This window comes from Impatiens glandulifera, chromosome 2, assembly GCF_907164915.1.
Source record: "Impatiens glandulifera chromosome 2, dImpGla2.1, whole genome shotgun sequence".
Lineage (NCBI taxonomy): Eukaryota > Viridiplantae > Streptophyta > Magnoliopsida > Ericales > Balsaminaceae > Impatiens > Impatiens glandulifera.
In genome coordinates, this window is record NC_061863.1 from 55,696,775 (window position 1) to 55,713,266 (window position 16,492).

General features: G+C 31.4%; 3 protein-coding genes across 3 annotated transcripts; 1 reads left to right on the forward strand and 2 right to left on the reverse strand.

The window, feature by feature from the left end:
* Nucleotides 1-1,029: 1,029 nt before the first annotated feature.
* LOC124925725 lies at nt 1,030-3,807 on the reverse strand. The gene is made up of 9 exons (XM_047465802.1): nt 3,530-3,807; nt 3,405-3,454; nt 2,767-2,851; nt 2,544-2,669; nt 2,180-2,338; nt 1,973-2,091; nt 1,537-1,728; nt 1,357-1,447; nt 1,030-1,277 (listed from the first exon to the last, which is right to left on the reverse strand). The coding sequence occupies exons 1-9, from the start codon at nt 3,698-3,700 to the stop codon at nt 1,200-1,202; spliced, it is 1,071 nt and encodes a 356-aa protein (XP_047321758.1). The 5' UTR covers nt 3,701-3,807; the 3' UTR covers nt 1,030-1,199.
* Nucleotides 3,808-5,221: 1,414 nt separating this feature from the next.
* LOC124925891 (ran-binding protein M homolog) lies at nt 5,222-12,991 on the forward strand. The gene is made up of 10 exons (XM_047466014.1): nt 5,222-5,798; nt 6,280-6,426; nt 6,598-6,684; nt 8,902-8,947; nt 9,090-9,166; nt 9,998-10,160; nt 10,368-10,436; nt 11,358-11,417; nt 12,187-12,273; nt 12,403-12,991. The coding sequence occupies exons 1-10, from the start codon at nt 5,434-5,436 to the stop codon at nt 12,691-12,693; spliced, it is 1,392 nt and encodes a 463-aa protein (XP_047321970.1). The 5' UTR covers nt 5,222-5,433; the 3' UTR covers nt 12,694-12,991.
* A 590-nt stretch (nt 12,992-13,581) lies between these two features.
* On the reverse strand, nt 13,582-14,600 carry LOC124926020 (transcription factor MYB8-like). Its single transcript, XM_047466175.1, has 3 exons — nt 14,465-14,600; nt 14,230-14,359; nt 13,582-14,149 (listed from the first exon to the last, which is right to left on the reverse strand). Exons 1-3 carry the CDS (start codon nt 14,595-14,597, stop codon nt 13,645-13,647), a joined length of 768 nt encoding a protein of 255 aa, XP_047322131.1. The 5' UTR covers nt 14,598-14,600; the 3' UTR covers nt 13,582-13,644.
* Between the last annotated feature and the right edge of the window lie 1,892 nt (nt 14,601-16,492).

Here is a 16,492-nt window from a genome sequence, read left to right on the forward strand (position 1 = left end):
CTACAGCCCAACCCAGCCCCCAACGTAGCTCCGCCGTTGATGTCAAAGACATATTAAACGGAGTTTATTGAGTCAAATATTTATTAAACGAGTTAAAATTATGTAAAAAAAAAATCAAAAACGTGTTAAACGACTCAAATACATGATGAATAGGACAAAACGAGTCAAATATTTATTAAATGTATTAAATAAGTTAAAAATGTGTTTAACATGTTAAAAATGTGTTACATTAGTTATAGACGCGTTAAATGCAGTATAACAAGTTAAATAATTGTTAATTGGGTTATAATTTTTATTAAATAAAATAGATGTATTAAGAAGTTAAAAATATGTTAAACGAGTCAAAAACGTTACATAATCTATACACGACCTATATTATTGAATAATATGAGTTGAGTTGTGAACTAAATAAATTTAATTTGAAATTGAATATGGGTGGACACATTTGTGGTCATATTTGATATTTTAATTAATAAATTAAGTGACTTTATATATATTTTGAATTTGTCAATTATTAATATAAATTAATAAGTAGAATTTTAACTCTATGCAAGATTGGAGTATTAATGATCTAACTTTTATTTTAAAAGAAATGTAATACTAATTTTTTATTATTAATTTATTATATGTACAATTATTTTGAATGATAGATGTTATTAAAAAAAGACTTCATTTATTGTATTAGCATATTAGAGTTAAGTTGTGTATTGTAATTAGCTACATGTTGTGACGTGTGATTAACCTATAAAAGAAATAGCTATTGAAAAGAATACTTGAATTAAGATTTTAATAGTAAATAAAAGTAAAAGAATTAGCAAATAAAAGAATACATTTGAATAAATTGAGTTCAGATAAAAAAAAATTATAAACCATTGTGATAACTAATTAGTAGATGATGTAAAGTATAGAAAAAATGTGAATTGATGAGTAAATAAGTTTGAATAAATTTAATTCGGATTAAGTAAATCTAATCGAATTTACCCAATTGCTCACTCTATTTAAAAGTGTGGAAAACTAAATACAGTTCAAAATATCTCCAACAACAATTAATATAGTAACATTGATATGTTCAATATTATTATTATGTTTGAAGTTAATATTACTTCAACATATCAATAATGATGTAATTACATAGTTACAACTAATTTTAATTTATGTTTGAAGCTTACTTACATTATGGTTTATGGAAGCTTTTTTTATCATGCCAATATATCAAGAGGAATTCCAGGAGTAGGTTCTAGAACCTTCACTTCTGGCAGTTCCTTTGCCAAAATCTCCTACAAAAACAAAAATAAAAGTTATTTAGTCAAAACATTTAGTTTTCACACATTAGTAGTAAGATTTAGCAAACAAAACCTTGAATGTGTTCATTGTTCCTTCAGGTTTCACTAGGCTTGCAAGGGGTCCTTTGTTATCGAGATCACCATTTTGCATAGGCACAACAACCCTGTAAAAACGAGGGGCAACAAACGAATTATTCTGCCCTTTTCTTTAACAACTTTGTTCAATGTTATTTATACCGAACTTTGTTCATACTTTGCTTGAAGGATTTTTGCAAGTTGAACTGCATCTTCCTGTCCAGAAACTAATTTAAAATAAGGCAGGAACAGCTTTATGACCGGTGTGATCACAATGTCGGCTCGTTCATTCTTTAACAAATTCTCGTCATAAACGCAATGTGGTTCGTAGTAAAGAGATGATTTTCCATCCGGGGAAACTACAATGTACCTGTCTTTTTATGTCAATTAAAAGGAGACTACAAAGAGGGAAAAACCATTATAATGCCCTTTTTGGTAAGAGCAATTTTTTTTTAAAAATCTATAGCGTGATCTAAAAATCTGTAAAAAAACACTTCTTGATCCAATTTTCACTTAAGAAAACTATTACTAACTCAATCACATTTTTCATACCAAATACAAATAAATCACTCTCACTTTTTACTTTGACAATTTAAAAAAAGTGTATAGTTTACCCGTTTTCTGGTCTTTGCCAAGGAGGACCAAGGACGGGTCCTGGAGTTGCCTTTACTTTAACCTTAGAGCCATCACTTCCGGTAATTTCTGAGCTCTGACCGGGTTCCAGATATGTGATCTGCCATAAATCAAATAAGAACATTAAAAATGTGAAGGCTTTTTAGAGAAATAACCAAATGAAAACAAAATAAAAATAAAAATGATACATTGGTGAAAAGGGGATCGAGCAGTGTCTTGGCATTTGGAGTTGCCAAAACTCGAAGATTGGGAGATTTTTGTGAGAGCGGTTTCAAAGTCTTCATATGGCAATGATCGTCAAGGCTTTGTGTGATCAACAAAACATCAACATCCGGAAGATCATTAAGCTGCAATATAATAATCTCACATAATTACTTGTGTCTAATTGTTTGCATTATTGGAGTTATAGTTGCGAGAACTTTGTTAATACAAACTTCAAACATTTCAAAAAGGAAAATATTCTTAGAACTATATTAGGCCTATTTGAGTTAAATGAGCTTATAAAGCTGAATCCAAATAAGCAGCTAAATGTATAGGATGAGATAATCTGACCTGAAAATTCTGCAAATATTTCTTGGATGCATCATACAGCCAAGGGATACCAAAATCCAAATTACCTACAAGAATTGGATCAACCAGAATTTTCACTCCACCCACCTCCCAAAGCCAGCTGTTGCCCTAAATCACAACGGTTCAATCAAAATCTCCCAATAAATAACAAAAAAGGGAAAACACAGGAAAATTGAAGGAAAATATTAAATTTCTGAAGACACACCTCCAAATAAGTAAGCTTGAACACATCATTAGCAGAAGAACTCGATGAAACAGCGTTTTCCTCAGAAATTAAGGCAGAGACAGTCCTAAAATTGATAAAAATCAGGTCAGCGGGGCTTCATATCAGATAGAGAAAGATAACAAGCTGCATCTGTGCAATGAGAACTTAGATTTGGAAGAATATGGTTTGGAAAAGGATGGGGCAAACTTATTAGACTGTAATCAAGAAATGGTTGTAAGTGTAATGGTTTCCACTTCATCATTACATATAGTACAAATCATTACTGACGAAGAAGGGATTGAAAACAAATTAATCCAGACTTTACTAGAGCATGGTCAAATAAACTTAATCTCCACAGACTGCTTACTCAAAGGAATTGAACAAATATGATATGCACAATCCATTTGAAAAACATAATTAGTGAATCTATTATTTCTTCTTCACATCTTGAGAGATTGCAGAATGAAGCAACAATCGTCTAGTAGGAATTCAATTTTGTTTAGTAACTGAAATGGATTTTTCACTGCTAACATGCCAAAGTCCTCTAGGAAAGAACAATACTTTTCCTCCATTTATTCTTCGAATTCTTGTTATATATATGGATATCCAAAAGATAAATAACTATGTAAGGAACTCACTTTCTACTGTGCTTGAAAATGTTCCCCTTCGTTTTGTTCTTCCTTGTGCCCTGCGATAAAACCAAAATTTAAAGGATAATACAAATATAGAGAGATATATAATAATTTGAAATTGGAAAACGCACAGAGTCGAGGGAGAATCCAGCGAAGTGTGTTGCGTAGGGTTTGAGGCAGTCGAAGCGGCGAGAACGGCGAATTGACGACGGAAGTTGCAGAAGCGCCGTGGTTTTAGGAACGGGCGTAAGGATCAAATGCTTGAGGGCGTTGATGGCTGCTGGTGAAGCAATCTCGGCCATTTCGATCGTTTCTTGAACTTCTATATGAATCTGTGGAGTTCGATTATGGTTTATGTATCAGTGGATCACAATTCACAATCATCATCATCAACTCATCCTTCTCACACCTATGTACTTATCTATGAAAAATCAGCAATAAAAATTATAAAATATAAATCAGACCTTAAACTATTTACTTATCTTGTATAATAAACTTAAACAATTTTTTAAAGCTCAATGGAATGCAATATGTAATGGACTAACTATTTTTTTTTTTTTGTTAACTTATGCAATGCAAGCTAATTTTTAGGTTGTTAGGGCTGAGATTGTTCGAATTTAATTTCTACACAACATTAATTAATAAATATATAATGTACCAATATATTTATTTATTATTTTATAAGAATTTTAAGTTATTTATTTATAATAATATTAATTTTTAATATATATTATATAAAAACATCATTTTATATAATTTTATCATATACATAATTTATTTTTTTAGAAAAGTATAATATAAATGATATTCCCTAGAAATCCTTGAAATCGAACGAATAGGAGATAGTATTAAAAAAATCTCTGAAATAAAACGGGACGTGGATAGTTAATGCATTCTCCGTCCGGTCGACCCACCTTATTGGCATCGTAAGACCATCAAGTCCACGAACTAAGACAACCTATTTAATATTTTTATTATTATTAAATTTACTATTTTTTTAATAACTTAGTATAGTGGATCAAGATGAAACATATGTTTTTTTTTTATTTAGGTATGAATTCAAATCTCACAAACAAAAAATATACATATTTTAAAACAATTTTTAAATTAAATTAGAACAGCCAAAGTTTTTGTTCACGTTTTCTATGGGGAGGTTACTGCAGTTCAATTTTCGTGGCTAACACTAATAGGAGATAGAAGTAAGTTATTCGGTTATGCCATTTCATTGTTAATAATTGAGTTCATCAATTTTAAATTATATATATCAAATTGTCAAAATTGAGGCTCCTTATTAGAGTCCAATTGAGATTTCAGATATTTTATTTCAAACCTTAATTTTAAATGTCGTTAACTTATTATTTACGTAACATTTATAAATAAATAAAAGATCAATTTAATTACTGAATAATAAATTAAGTATTTTGACTACAAATTTTAACAAATAATCGATAATCAAAACTCTTAATTCGCCGAAATTATGTTATAAAATTAAAGCACTTCAACCAGCTGAGATGAAATTCAACCAACACACTATATGTCCTAAATTTTAATTAACTACCAATTAGAAGCCATATATATATATATATTTAATATATGAATTGTTTTAAGAATCAATTTGATATTTGTTGTTTACAAACTGTTATCGTTATCGAGACTTAAGTACTTGAGAATGAGGTTCAATTTCAATATATATTATTATTAACCGTCTAATTTATTAACTAGAAATATTAACATAAATATTTTTCACTGATTTAATATAAAAAAGAAAAATGAACTGATATATAAGTCATAATCGAACTCTTCACTGACAGAAGAATGCAAATTCTTTTCTGCATTTGGCTTCAACAAACAACAAGAAAGCATCTTCCTTTTTTCTTCTTTATTGATCGACGATAACTCCATTGATTCTTCTTCTTCTTATCTCTTCAAATTCGATGCTCCAGAAATCACTCACTTAGGTTTACGAAATCCAACTGCAATTCTATTATTCTCTCTGACGTCTGATCTAGGGTTTTAAGACAATCTCTCTCTAGAGATGGTGCACACCAATCAAGAACTCATTGGTTCTTACTTCGTTGACCTATGGAAACAGTCCTCCAGGGCTGCGGCGGATATGGAAGTCATGAAGAAGGAAGCGGAGGAGAGCGAATGGAACCCCACGGAGCTCAACACAGTCAACAGCGCGGGAGGGTTCATGAGCGTCTCCCCTGACAAGCTGTCTGTTCAGTACAACAACGTTAATTTTCATGACCATGACGTTGGCGTTGTTCAGGCCAATCACCCCGCCCCAGTCAGGCGACTTGTGTATTACTTTGAGATATTTGTCAAGAATGCAGGTGCCAAAGGTCAGATTGCCATCGGATTCACCACTGAAGGTTTTAAGATGAGAAGACAACCGGGGTGAGCTTTCTTTACTTTAGTTCACCTTCTTCTAGCTAATTATCACTGATTGTTGTAACTACAACCACTCGTATTGGATGAAAGAAGAAAAAAAATGAAGTTTTCACTTTGTCCTGATATGATGAACTTAGATCATTTGATATTCATTATTGAATTTTTGTTGTTTCTATTTTTTTACTGTTTAGTCATATATTCCATAAGTTACAACCCCCTCTGAAAGCTTAAGTTATTGTTAATGGGCTTAGCACTTAATATATCAAGATGACTCTCCTCATGTTCAATCCTCACTTTTATACTTGGGGAGATAAATATATAGAATAATATACATAGATTTATAAGCTTAGGGAATGAATGGCTTACAAGACTCAAAAACCAATGTAGTATCATGTTTATGTACCATCTCATTGACATGTGTTATTAGATTATGGGTCTATAAAATTGTATTGATCTAATACTCTCTCCTCATTTGTTCTAATGACAGGTGGGAAGCAAATAGTTTTGGTTATCATGGTGAGGATGGACTACTATATCGTGGTCAAGGAAAGGGGGATGCATTTGGTCCTACATATACATGTGGCGATACAGTTGGTGGTGGAATTAACTATGCTTCACAGGAGTTTTTTTTCACGTAAGAGTAACCTGGTTTGCCCCTCAATAGTGCTTACATGCTTCTTACAGTTTCATAGTCAATCATCATGACTAGAAACAACATGTGAGGATTTTGTAGGTTGGTTATGTTCAGGGTGCCCAATGCTGTTACTGTTTGATTTCTCAAGCGATTTGTTATTTTTGTTTCTAGCAAAAATGGGGTGGTCATAGGATCAGTGTACAAGGATGTTAAAGATCCATTATTCCCAACAGTTGCTGTTCATAGCCAAAATGAAGAGTATGTGCTGCCTTCTATTTTTTATTGAAGTTTTAGTCCTTGTGTTTAAATGCAATGTTTTTTCCTCATTCATTTGAAAAGCATCTTGATTCCTAATTTGATTAGACATGTTTTTAAATTACCTCAAATGGTGTTAAAAATCTACCAGTTTTGTAGGTTGGTTATATCCAGTTGTGTAGATCGACTATCTGTCATGTGATTTTAATATGTGACATATGTTGACCTTTAAATTAATCTGAATTAGTCCATGAATGGATGAGGTTGTGTCAAACTGATTTGGAGCCATCCTAATAAGGTAACTATGAATAAACAGAAAAACAAATATTGTTTTTTTAAACCAACATAGTTCTATTAGTGAATATTGTTGACTGTAGAAATGGCTTCTTGAGAATGTAGCCCTTGCAACAATTAAAAATTTCAAACTCTTAATAATTGACCACTATATTTTTACAGATAATAAAGTTCATTCTTGGAGAGCAGGGCAAATTTTGTACGATACCGGGAGAAAATGAAAAATAAACTTTATTTTGCTTCCATATTCTTTGTCTTTGATATCACAATAATACTGCACTATTTTTATTAAGTTATTTATGTACATATGAGTTTTATATAAGTGTTCAAATAATACTAAAGGAATTAATTTATTTGAATCATATACCGATTACAACTAATATTAAGATATTGTGAGTAGCCAACATAGGACTCACAAATCTTGTAAAAGGGCGTGAGGCCTTTGTATATACTCAAAGTCCTCTTGCCAAAGCTCTAGTCTTACACTATTGTCATAGCATTCTTTCTCGGGTTGATGATCTCCTGAGAACAAAGTAAAGCAGTAGAAGTTTCAGGATGACAAGAACACTAGGTTTGGGCTGTGGGTGCGATGTTTTGGTCAAGTAGGAGTTCATATTCAATGGTAATACTCAAATAACAAAGCCGAGTATAAGATGACACAGGATTAACCTTCACATATAAAAGGGACATGTTGGACACTTCGTCAACGTTAACCTTCACATACAAAAAGATTTTGGGAGGAACTAAAACCTCTATTTTTGTGTGTTTTTGATAGAAATATGCAAGTGTTTTTATACACTAAATGTTAATGGGTAGTTACCACTATTAAGTAGGTAATTACCAGTTTACCACTATTCTATCACCTTACACTAGTTTGACAATTTCCACAATAATATATTTCAAACAGTCAGGAAAACTATATCATTTGGTTTATCTAGGATAACCCACAAATAAACACTTATCGAATTTAGATTCTAACTTATCTGATACAAAGGGAACAATTGTCTAAATATTTATTTTTCTAGAAAGAATTGAGAGGAATTCCTCTCTACTCGAGCGGGGTCTGACCGGCTCTTTTCCGGCAATCCTTCACTGCACGCACTAGAAAGTAGCATCCCACATCCATTTAAAAAATCTTCCCCAATAGAGATTAAGTACACAGTAAAACAAACGGGAACTCCAAGATTCATTGCCGCTTTCTGCAACATTCTTGTTATCGCGCCATCCCCCAAGATTTTCTTGTACTGCCTTAACGCTAAAGAGGATATGCCTCTTACCGCTATTACTGAGTTGTTTAAAGGCTTTCTTTTACTGTCATCTTTCTGACCCCCGGTCAACGGAACACCCATGTGCTTGTTGTTCTTCCATAGAGGGAACCTACACATTAATTGCCGTGTTCCACCCCCACCTACCCAACCTCAGGCTGTGACGTTTTTTATCATTGTTGTGTGTCTTTTTTTTTCATTCTTCTGTTTTTGTGTATGTTGTTGTTTGGTTTTGATTGTCATTGTTGTTTTGGTTTTCGTTGCTTTGTTAGTGTCGTCTTGTATAAACCGCTATGCAGAGAATTTTAATAAATAAAATTGTCATGTTTTCCCAAAATATATAAAGGATTCATTAAGTAAAGGATTGACTATTAAAAGTGATTACATGACCCTTAGTAATCTAATAAATAGAATACTCATGTTGATTGTGATCTTCTAATATAAATTGTATTGAGTATAAATACTAGTAACCATTGACCACACACTACTAGATTTAGTCTATATTTTTCCTAGAATTGTGCTTATATTCTTATCACCTAACATGTATTTTCATAAATTATTATTATCAGATGTCACTATTTTTTTTCAAGAAGAGTACCTCTCCAGTACGTTTAGTTTTCCATTTCATACAGATTTCTGAAGGTGTTTTTGTATGTTACAGAATAACTGTCAACTTTGGAAAACAGCCATTTGTCTTTGATGTTAAGGTAAGATATATATCCTCATTTGGAAGCAAGAAGAAGACTGTTTACATCAACCTTTTAATGCAACTCATAGAAGAAGTGGAGATTTTTAATTTGTGTTACACAGTGATAAAGTGGTGCTAATTGTCTTGCTTTCTTTTGTTAGTCATATGAAGCTCAGGAAAGGGCAAAGCAAGAAAAGACAATTGAAAAAGTATCTTTGCAGCAAGATGTTAGTTTTGGGTGAGTTTTTATTATATTTAAGCTTTTCCTGAACTACATTACTGGATTATGGCAAGAAAATTCTTAGTGTGGGTTTTAACACTGATATGATCACGAAATTTGGTATTTGAAATCTAGCTTCACAACTGTTATCATGTTTGGAAGTTAAAGGAAACAAACTTAAATTTCACCCCAATATCATTCAGTACTTCTTGCTCGTTTGATCAGATACATTTGATGTTTATTGGAGCAAGAATAACATGAAACAAGTTTTTTCTTTTGCAGCTAAGTGAGAAAGCTGTAACTTGTTGATTTTAAAAAACAACAAATAAACAAAATGAATGTAGCATTAGTAATAATGCTTTGAGAGATATGTAGCAAGCATATGAAAAAAGTATGAACACGCATGTGAAATAGGACAAATGTGATACACTAGCAACAAGATGTAGGAATGAATTGAGAGGATTTGGTCATAATAGGGTTGAAAATTGCCTGTTACTAAATTTGGTAAAAAGGATACGTAGGGGATGACAAAAGTTATAATTACTCTAAAACTAGTTAAAAAAAATAGATTGTTTTCAATGTTAATATGGAAGTATCCCATGATCTAACACAACTGAGTAATGGAATCATAAGATGGACCGACTATTGGTTAACAAAAGGTTGAGTTGAATTGGGTAATCCCTTTCTTGTTCAGTTCTCATACTGAAGTTGCTAGCATCAATATTTTGTTTCTCTTGTTTCTTGAAAATGAATTCATAGCTGAGTGCTAAAACCCTAAAACTCTCCTGAGGCATGCATGACTAGCTTAAATACCTATTGACCATACTAATTAGCTTTTATGATTATCAGGATAGTTCGCTCCTATTTAGTACACTATGGCTATGCAGATACTTTGAAACTGTTTGACATGGCTAGCAGAAGTTCTCTTCCTCCAATATCAATAATTCAAGAAAATGGCTTCAATGAGAAAGACAATGAATACGCTTTACACCAACGAAAAGCCATCCGACAGGTATGCAGATGTCTTTATTTGGTAAGCTTAGAAAAGTCCGATACTTGTATAGAAAGGTGACGAATAACTTGTAACACGGTCTGAGCACAAATATAAGGAATGCCTCTATCACAAATACTTTGGTCTTGTTCATTTCCTTGGTTCTCTTTTTATTTACTTCTTATATGCAAGGTATACAACTTTGACTGATAATACCTATTCATGAAGCTAATCAGGAATGGCGACATTGATGGCGCATTTGGAAAACTTCATGATTGGTATCCCCAAGTTGTTCAGGTTGGAAGTCTCAGATTTCACATGTTGCTAAGTCACATTTATTCTCTACAAGAAGAAAGATAAATTTATATATGTATCATGTATTCATTTTGTTAAGTTGTTTTAGTGTTCTCCTGTTTAAAGTACTCTTTTTTGTGATAACAACATCTAGGTCAAATCATTTTTATTGGTAGAAGTGGCTTCTTTAAGTCAAAGTGTCTTTTTCTTTTGCTTGGAACATACAAATACCTCTTCAATGGGCAACTCTTTTTGTTAGGAAATAAGAACATATACTGACTTCTAGTTCTGTGTTTTCTTTTAAACTGGGGTAAATATTTGAAAATGAAAAGCATAATAAGTAGCTATCTACCTTCCCTATATATTTGACTCTGTGAAATGGTTATTTGAAGATCTTCGGAAATTTTGGTATAATTAAAATATTGAGAGCATGAGAAGTATTCAACTTAAAGTATGTCCCAGTTAATGTCGGAATGCAATGTTTATCTCCTTAACTACTTCCACTTTGTCAATTTTAATCTACCCATCCTTTAGGAATTCCTTTTATATGCAACCTTTCAATTTATTTCATTGGCCATTAGGAATTCTCATTTAATTAGCCATTTAGATTCACATAGTCAATTTATGTACATAAAGAAATATGTAGTCCTAAGAATTCTTGTTTGACAAGAAACGTGTAAGCTTATTTATTTGTTTTCCTTTCTTTTGTCTCTCTACTATGCCATGAAGGCATGTTAGTTTTCTGACTTGACTATTGTTTCATCTAATTTTATTATTGTCATCATTACCATCCTTATAGACATTCCTTGTGAACCAGGGATAGTTTTTATGAAAAAAAAATCCTGCAACATAATACTCCTTTATCAGATGATTTATGCTTTGATATTCCATGTTATAGTATGCTAATTGGATTTGTGACTGCAGGATGAAAGATCAGCTACTTCCTTTCTTCTTCACTGTCAAAAGTTTATCGAAGTGGTTCGGGTAAATTGTCATTTCATTGGGCTTGTTTGTTTTCTTTTATTAAGCTACTTATGTGATGAGAAGTATTCATAATATATGAACTAGAAAGGGATATTTAGTTTGTAGATGGTCTCATTTAAACTGCAAGCCCGAAGTGGATCTAACCAGCACTTGAGTGAAATTCGTAAGCAGTTGAAAACAATGAAGGCCCTTTTTTCCTTTCAGATTCATGCAGTCTCCTAGATGAAGGCCTTTACCAAAAGATAACCGTTTCTCTTTTCTAGGTTCCATTTGGCAGGATATGATATGTTCATACAATCTTAACCATCTCTGGAAAATAATATGGATTTCTGAAATATCTTAACCATCTCTGTGAGCTGTTTTGGTATTCATTTTTTCATCTGGATCATGATCTGAAAAAAAACTACTTTGTGTTATGTTGCTAAAAATCACAATGAACTAAAACATAATTTGGATAATTATCCGAAAAGTAATCAGGATCATGATCCATTAGTAAATCTCTCTCTATATATACCAATTGTAGCAAAAAAATCACACTATAATCTTTTCAATGTGATTGTGACAGAATACTTGCTTCCAAATAGGCTTTATACATGTCGTATGCATACATTTTCCACTTCAAAAGAGGTCCTTCACATCAAACAAGTTTTTATACTTTTAATGAGAGAAGTAGAGACTAGTTAGATAACATCTTTTAATTGATTGGGCCTCAGCAATGCCTATTGGAAACAGAAAAGGTTGTTAATACTTTTGTGCGGGTTTTGTGTAGGCGGGAAGGCTGGAGGAAGCTGTTATGCACGGAAGAAAAGAATTTGAAATTTTTTACTTACAGAGAGAGTATGAGGACCTTATTAAGGTACATGTAGATTTCTGTACTGACTCTGCATGTCTTGCATTGTAGTTGCATTGTGTGTATAAGTAGTAAAATGCAGAAATTTTCTAATCTAGTAGAGTCCCAAATGTCTTTTATTTATGTTCTGTTTAGGACTGTGCGGCCTTATTAGCATATGAAGAACCGGAGAAATCAAGTGTTGGGTATCTTATGAAAGAGTCGCAGCGTGAGTTGGTGGCTGATATGGTGAATGCAGTTATATTGTCAACAAATCCGAACAAGAATGTTAAAGATGTGAATTATTACTGCTTGCATTCTTATCTAGAGAGATTACTGAGGCAATTAACTGGCTGCTACTTGGAGAATAGGTCATTGAATGGTGATCAAGGAGAAACTTTTCACCTCAGCAGGATAATGGACAATAATTGTTACAAAAAGGCTTAATACCCCATTTGATGATGATGATGTATTCTTTACTTTGATCTTCGTCATTATAATTGGTAAGCATCAAACTTGATATATAAGCCTGGTCGGCTTGGTTTGCTTTGCTTGTCATCGGCCAATCAACCAAACCAATCTCGTGCTGAATATCGAACGATACTCCTGTATATTATAATGTTTATTTATTTAGTGACAAGTGAATGAAATAATAATAATAATAATAATAATAATGTAGATGTGAATCTCATGTTCTTTATGTACTAATTTGGAACATTTTAAAATCAACAAAACCTTAAGGTCTCAATCCGATTTGTTTATTGAAATAATCTTGTTTCTTAGGTGATTATTATTAGTAAAAAATCTTAACTTCCTAAGTTGAAATATATATATATTTGAAATCCTTGTTAAAGTATTACAGTATGTAGGATATTGAGATCCATCCTAAACATACATTTTCTTTTAGTTATTAGTAAAAAAACATGGAACTTTATGTATTAATTTTTTAAATAAAAAAAAAAACTTATCTAAACTACTATTATCTTTCTTAGGCTATGTTCGATTTATTTAAATAACTCAAAAATTATTTCAATCGATACAAATAAATTGTGATCTCGATCTTGGAAATATTTTGATTAGTTGATAAATGTTTAATGGCATAAATGAGTTTTATTCCAAATATAATATATAATTAAAATGTTTAATGGCATAAATGAGTTTTATTCCAAATATAATATATAATTAAAATGTTTAATGGCATAAATGAGTTTTATTCCAAATATAATATATAATTAAAATGTTTAATGGCATAAATGAGTTTTATTCCAAATATAATATATAATTAAAATGTTTAATGGCATAAATGAGGTTTATTCCATATATAATATAGAATTAACTAATTTTGGAGAAAACCAAATATCTGATCTGAACCCACAAGACACGGTGGCATTATTATTATTAGTAGATTGGGGCCATTGGGCAATTGCAAGAAAATTGCTTAATCTGAAAACCTAACTGCCAACACAAGCAAACTGCCACCGACGACTGCGCCGTCGCCGCCGCCGCCTTCGCCGCTTCTCCAGATTCGAAACCGGCTCCTGCCTTAATCTTACCAGAATTTGTATGCGAGGTCATCATCCCGATCGATAGATCCAGATTGATGGATTCGCACTGGTCGACGCTTTCACGTGGCCTCGCTTCTTCTACCGCCATGCTTCTGCTGCTGTTAAACTTCCCGTCGTCAAATGAACCGACAGTCCTCTGTTTCGATGACGATGATAAATCTTGGTGAATTAGGTTACGCATTTCGAAATTCTGATTCCCGGCGGATATAGAGTTGAGCGTTCTGTGAGATTGAGGATCAATGCCTTGGCTGATTAGCTTGCGTTTCATATGAGTGTTCCAGTAATTCTTAATCTCGTTATCAGTTCTTCCAGGTAATCTCCCAGCTATCAACGACCACCTAAATTTGATCAATTTCGATTAAACAAAGAGGAAAATCAAGGAGGTATATATGAAGAGAGTAGATTTAATATTAATTACTTATTCCCAAGAAAGCTATGGAGCTTGACGATGATTTCTTCTTCTTGATGAGTGAAGTTTCCACGTTTTAGATCTGGACGGAGGTAATTTGTCCAGCGGAGTCTGCAACTCTTACCGCATCGGAGCAGGCCTATGAAGATTGAAGAAAAGGGAAATGGGTATGATATGAAGATTGAAGAAAAGGGGTATATAGATGGGGAGAAAATAGATGAATAGTTATTATTATTATTATTACCGGCGGCTTGGGGGAGGGATCGCCAGCATCCTTCGCCATGGGCGTTGATGTAGGTAATGAGAAGTTGATCCTCTTCTACTGTCCATGCACCCTTGTTGATATGTGCTTTCTCACAGCAAGGTAACCTTCCCATAGAAGATTAGAAGATTGGGTGTAAGTTTGTTTTCCTTTACCACCCTATCTAGCTAGCTAGCTTGTTATATATATTGTCTGCTCTGTTGGATAGAGTGAAGACTGGGTTGGGTGATGGTGGTGGGGGCAGAAAGGAAGAGAAAGGATTTGACCAAGCTTTTGTATAGGTGGTGATGGTGATGGTGGTGGTGAGGGTTTAGGGCATTAAATAGAGAAGCTAACTCGGATGATGAAGAAGAAATGACAACACATACAGCTGAGACTGCGATGGCCACAAACACACAACATGACACAACACATGACACAGGGTGGTGAGAAGATAAGGTTTGGGGATTTGGTAGGTATGTAACTGTCTCTACTTTTTTACATCAATTACTTGTTTCCTTTTTGACTCAATTCTTGCCATTTGCCAATCCAACCCAACCCTTTAATCTTTTCTACCTGTCAATGTTATCCCTTTTTTTTATTTAATACTTTTTTTGTTTATCGACGGTTTTAAGTTTGAGTAGGAGACCTGACCCGAAAATCAATATGTCACTATAGATGGGCAGTTAAAATTCTTTCTTTCACCTTTTTCTACTTGGGGCGGGACAGCTCAAAACTCGTGCCGAATGACTCTTAGATGTGTTTTTAATTTGATCTTGTTACTTTCCTAAATGAACATAATCTAGATGAGTTAAAGTGAATAAATTTAGGTTGTGGATTTGTCTTCTTGCTTGATTTTACAATTTAATTCACTTTTGTGTGAACTTCATCTGTGTTTACATTATTATCATTATTATTATTATTATTATTTTCTTTCTTCTTCGATTTTGGTTATTTTAATAACACAAATAAAATTAAACATTATTTCACTCTATTAAATCACTTAATTAATTAATTAAAATATTAAAATATCTTTTATTTTAAATTATTATTATTCTATATCAATACTCTTTCAATATTTTTATTAAAAATAATCTTATCACCTCAAAATCATTAATAAATTATTATTATTATTATTTTTTTCTTTTTACATATTAAAAAAAATCAATCCTTATAAGTTCTTGTCTTCTTTAGATGTAATATGGTGATGCTTTGTCTGACTTGACCGACTTGACTCAGCCGTTATAATATGGTGATAATTTTTTAATATATTTTTAATATTTTATTTATTTAATATTTATTTTAATAAATAATTTTTTTATAAAATAATAAACTATGACGTCAAAATATAATAAATTATTTTTAAAATTTATTTTATATTATATATTTTTTAAAATATTATTTTATTTAATTATGATTATAAAATAATTTATGATGATAAAAAAATATTATGATAAAATTTTAATACGTATAATAATTATTTAACAAATATTAAAATAAAACTATTCAACACTATTTTTTATATAATATTAATAATAAAACTATTAATTATTTTTTATAATCATGCATAAAAATAAATTCATAATATTTCATCTAATTATAGATGCATCGTCTTGACTGAGTTAGACTTATCTAACATTGTCTTTTAAGTACACTTTCCATTTTCAAAATTTATTATAGTTTGAAACTCAACCTTCCACACCAACTATTATTTTTCATACTAATATAATATAGTTAGATTTTCTTTTTTAAAACATTTAATATTTTTATTAATATTATAAATTATTATTAAATATATTATAAATTTAATTTTTTATATTTTTATACATTTAAATTATTATATTATATAAATATATAATATAATAAATATTTACTTAATTATTTTGTGGTAAATACTTAATTAATATTAATTAATTTAAAACATTTTAACAAATACAATAATTTTATAATTAAAAAAATGATTACAATAATCTGATTGAGATTGTCATTTATTATATATATATATAATAATATATAATAATAATAATAAAA

What these genes read in the sequence shown, in the direction of transcription:
- LOC124925725 (XM_047465802.1), bottom strand. Translation starts at nt 3,700, where the DNA reads ATGGCCGAGATTGCTTCACCAGCAGCCATCAACGCCCTCAAGCATTTG. An exon ending in AATATTTGCAGAATTTTCAG is followed by an intron (nt 2,339 to 2,543) that starts GTCAGATTATCT and finishes ATTATATTGCAG; the next exon opens with CTTAATGATCTTCCGGATGT. An exon ending in GCAAAAATCCTTCAAGCAAA is followed by an intron (nt 1,448 to 1,536) that starts GTATGAACAAAG and finishes TCGTTTTTACAG; the next exon opens with GGTTGTTGTGCCTATGCAAA.
- LOC124925891 (XM_047466014.1), top strand. Translation starts at nt 5,434, where the DNA reads ATGGTGCACACCAATCAAGAACTCATTGGTTCTTACTTCGTTGACCTA. An exon ending in TCACAGGAGTTTTTTTTCAC is followed by an intron (nt 6,427 to 6,597) that starts GTAAGAGTAACC and finishes TTTTGTTTCTAG; the next exon opens with CAAAAATGGGGTGGTCATAG. An exon ending in GGTATCCCCAAGTTGTTCAG is followed by an intron (nt 10,437 to 11,357) that starts GTTGGAAGTCTC and finishes TTGTGACTGCAG; the next exon opens with GATGAAAGATCAGCTACTTC.
- LOC124926020 (XM_047466175.1), bottom strand. Translation starts at nt 14,597, where the DNA reads ATGGGAAGGTTACCTTGCTGTGAGAAAGCACATATCAACAAGGGTGCA. An exon ending in ATCCCTCCCCCAAGCCGCCG is followed by an intron (nt 14,360 to 14,464) that starts GTAATAATAATA and finishes CAATCTTCATAG; the next exon opens with GCCTGCTCCGATGCGGTAAG. An exon ending in CATAGCTTTCTTGGGAATAA is followed by an intron (nt 14,150 to 14,229) that starts GTAATTAATATT and finishes GATCAAATTTAG; the next exon opens with GTGGTCGTTGATAGCTGGGA.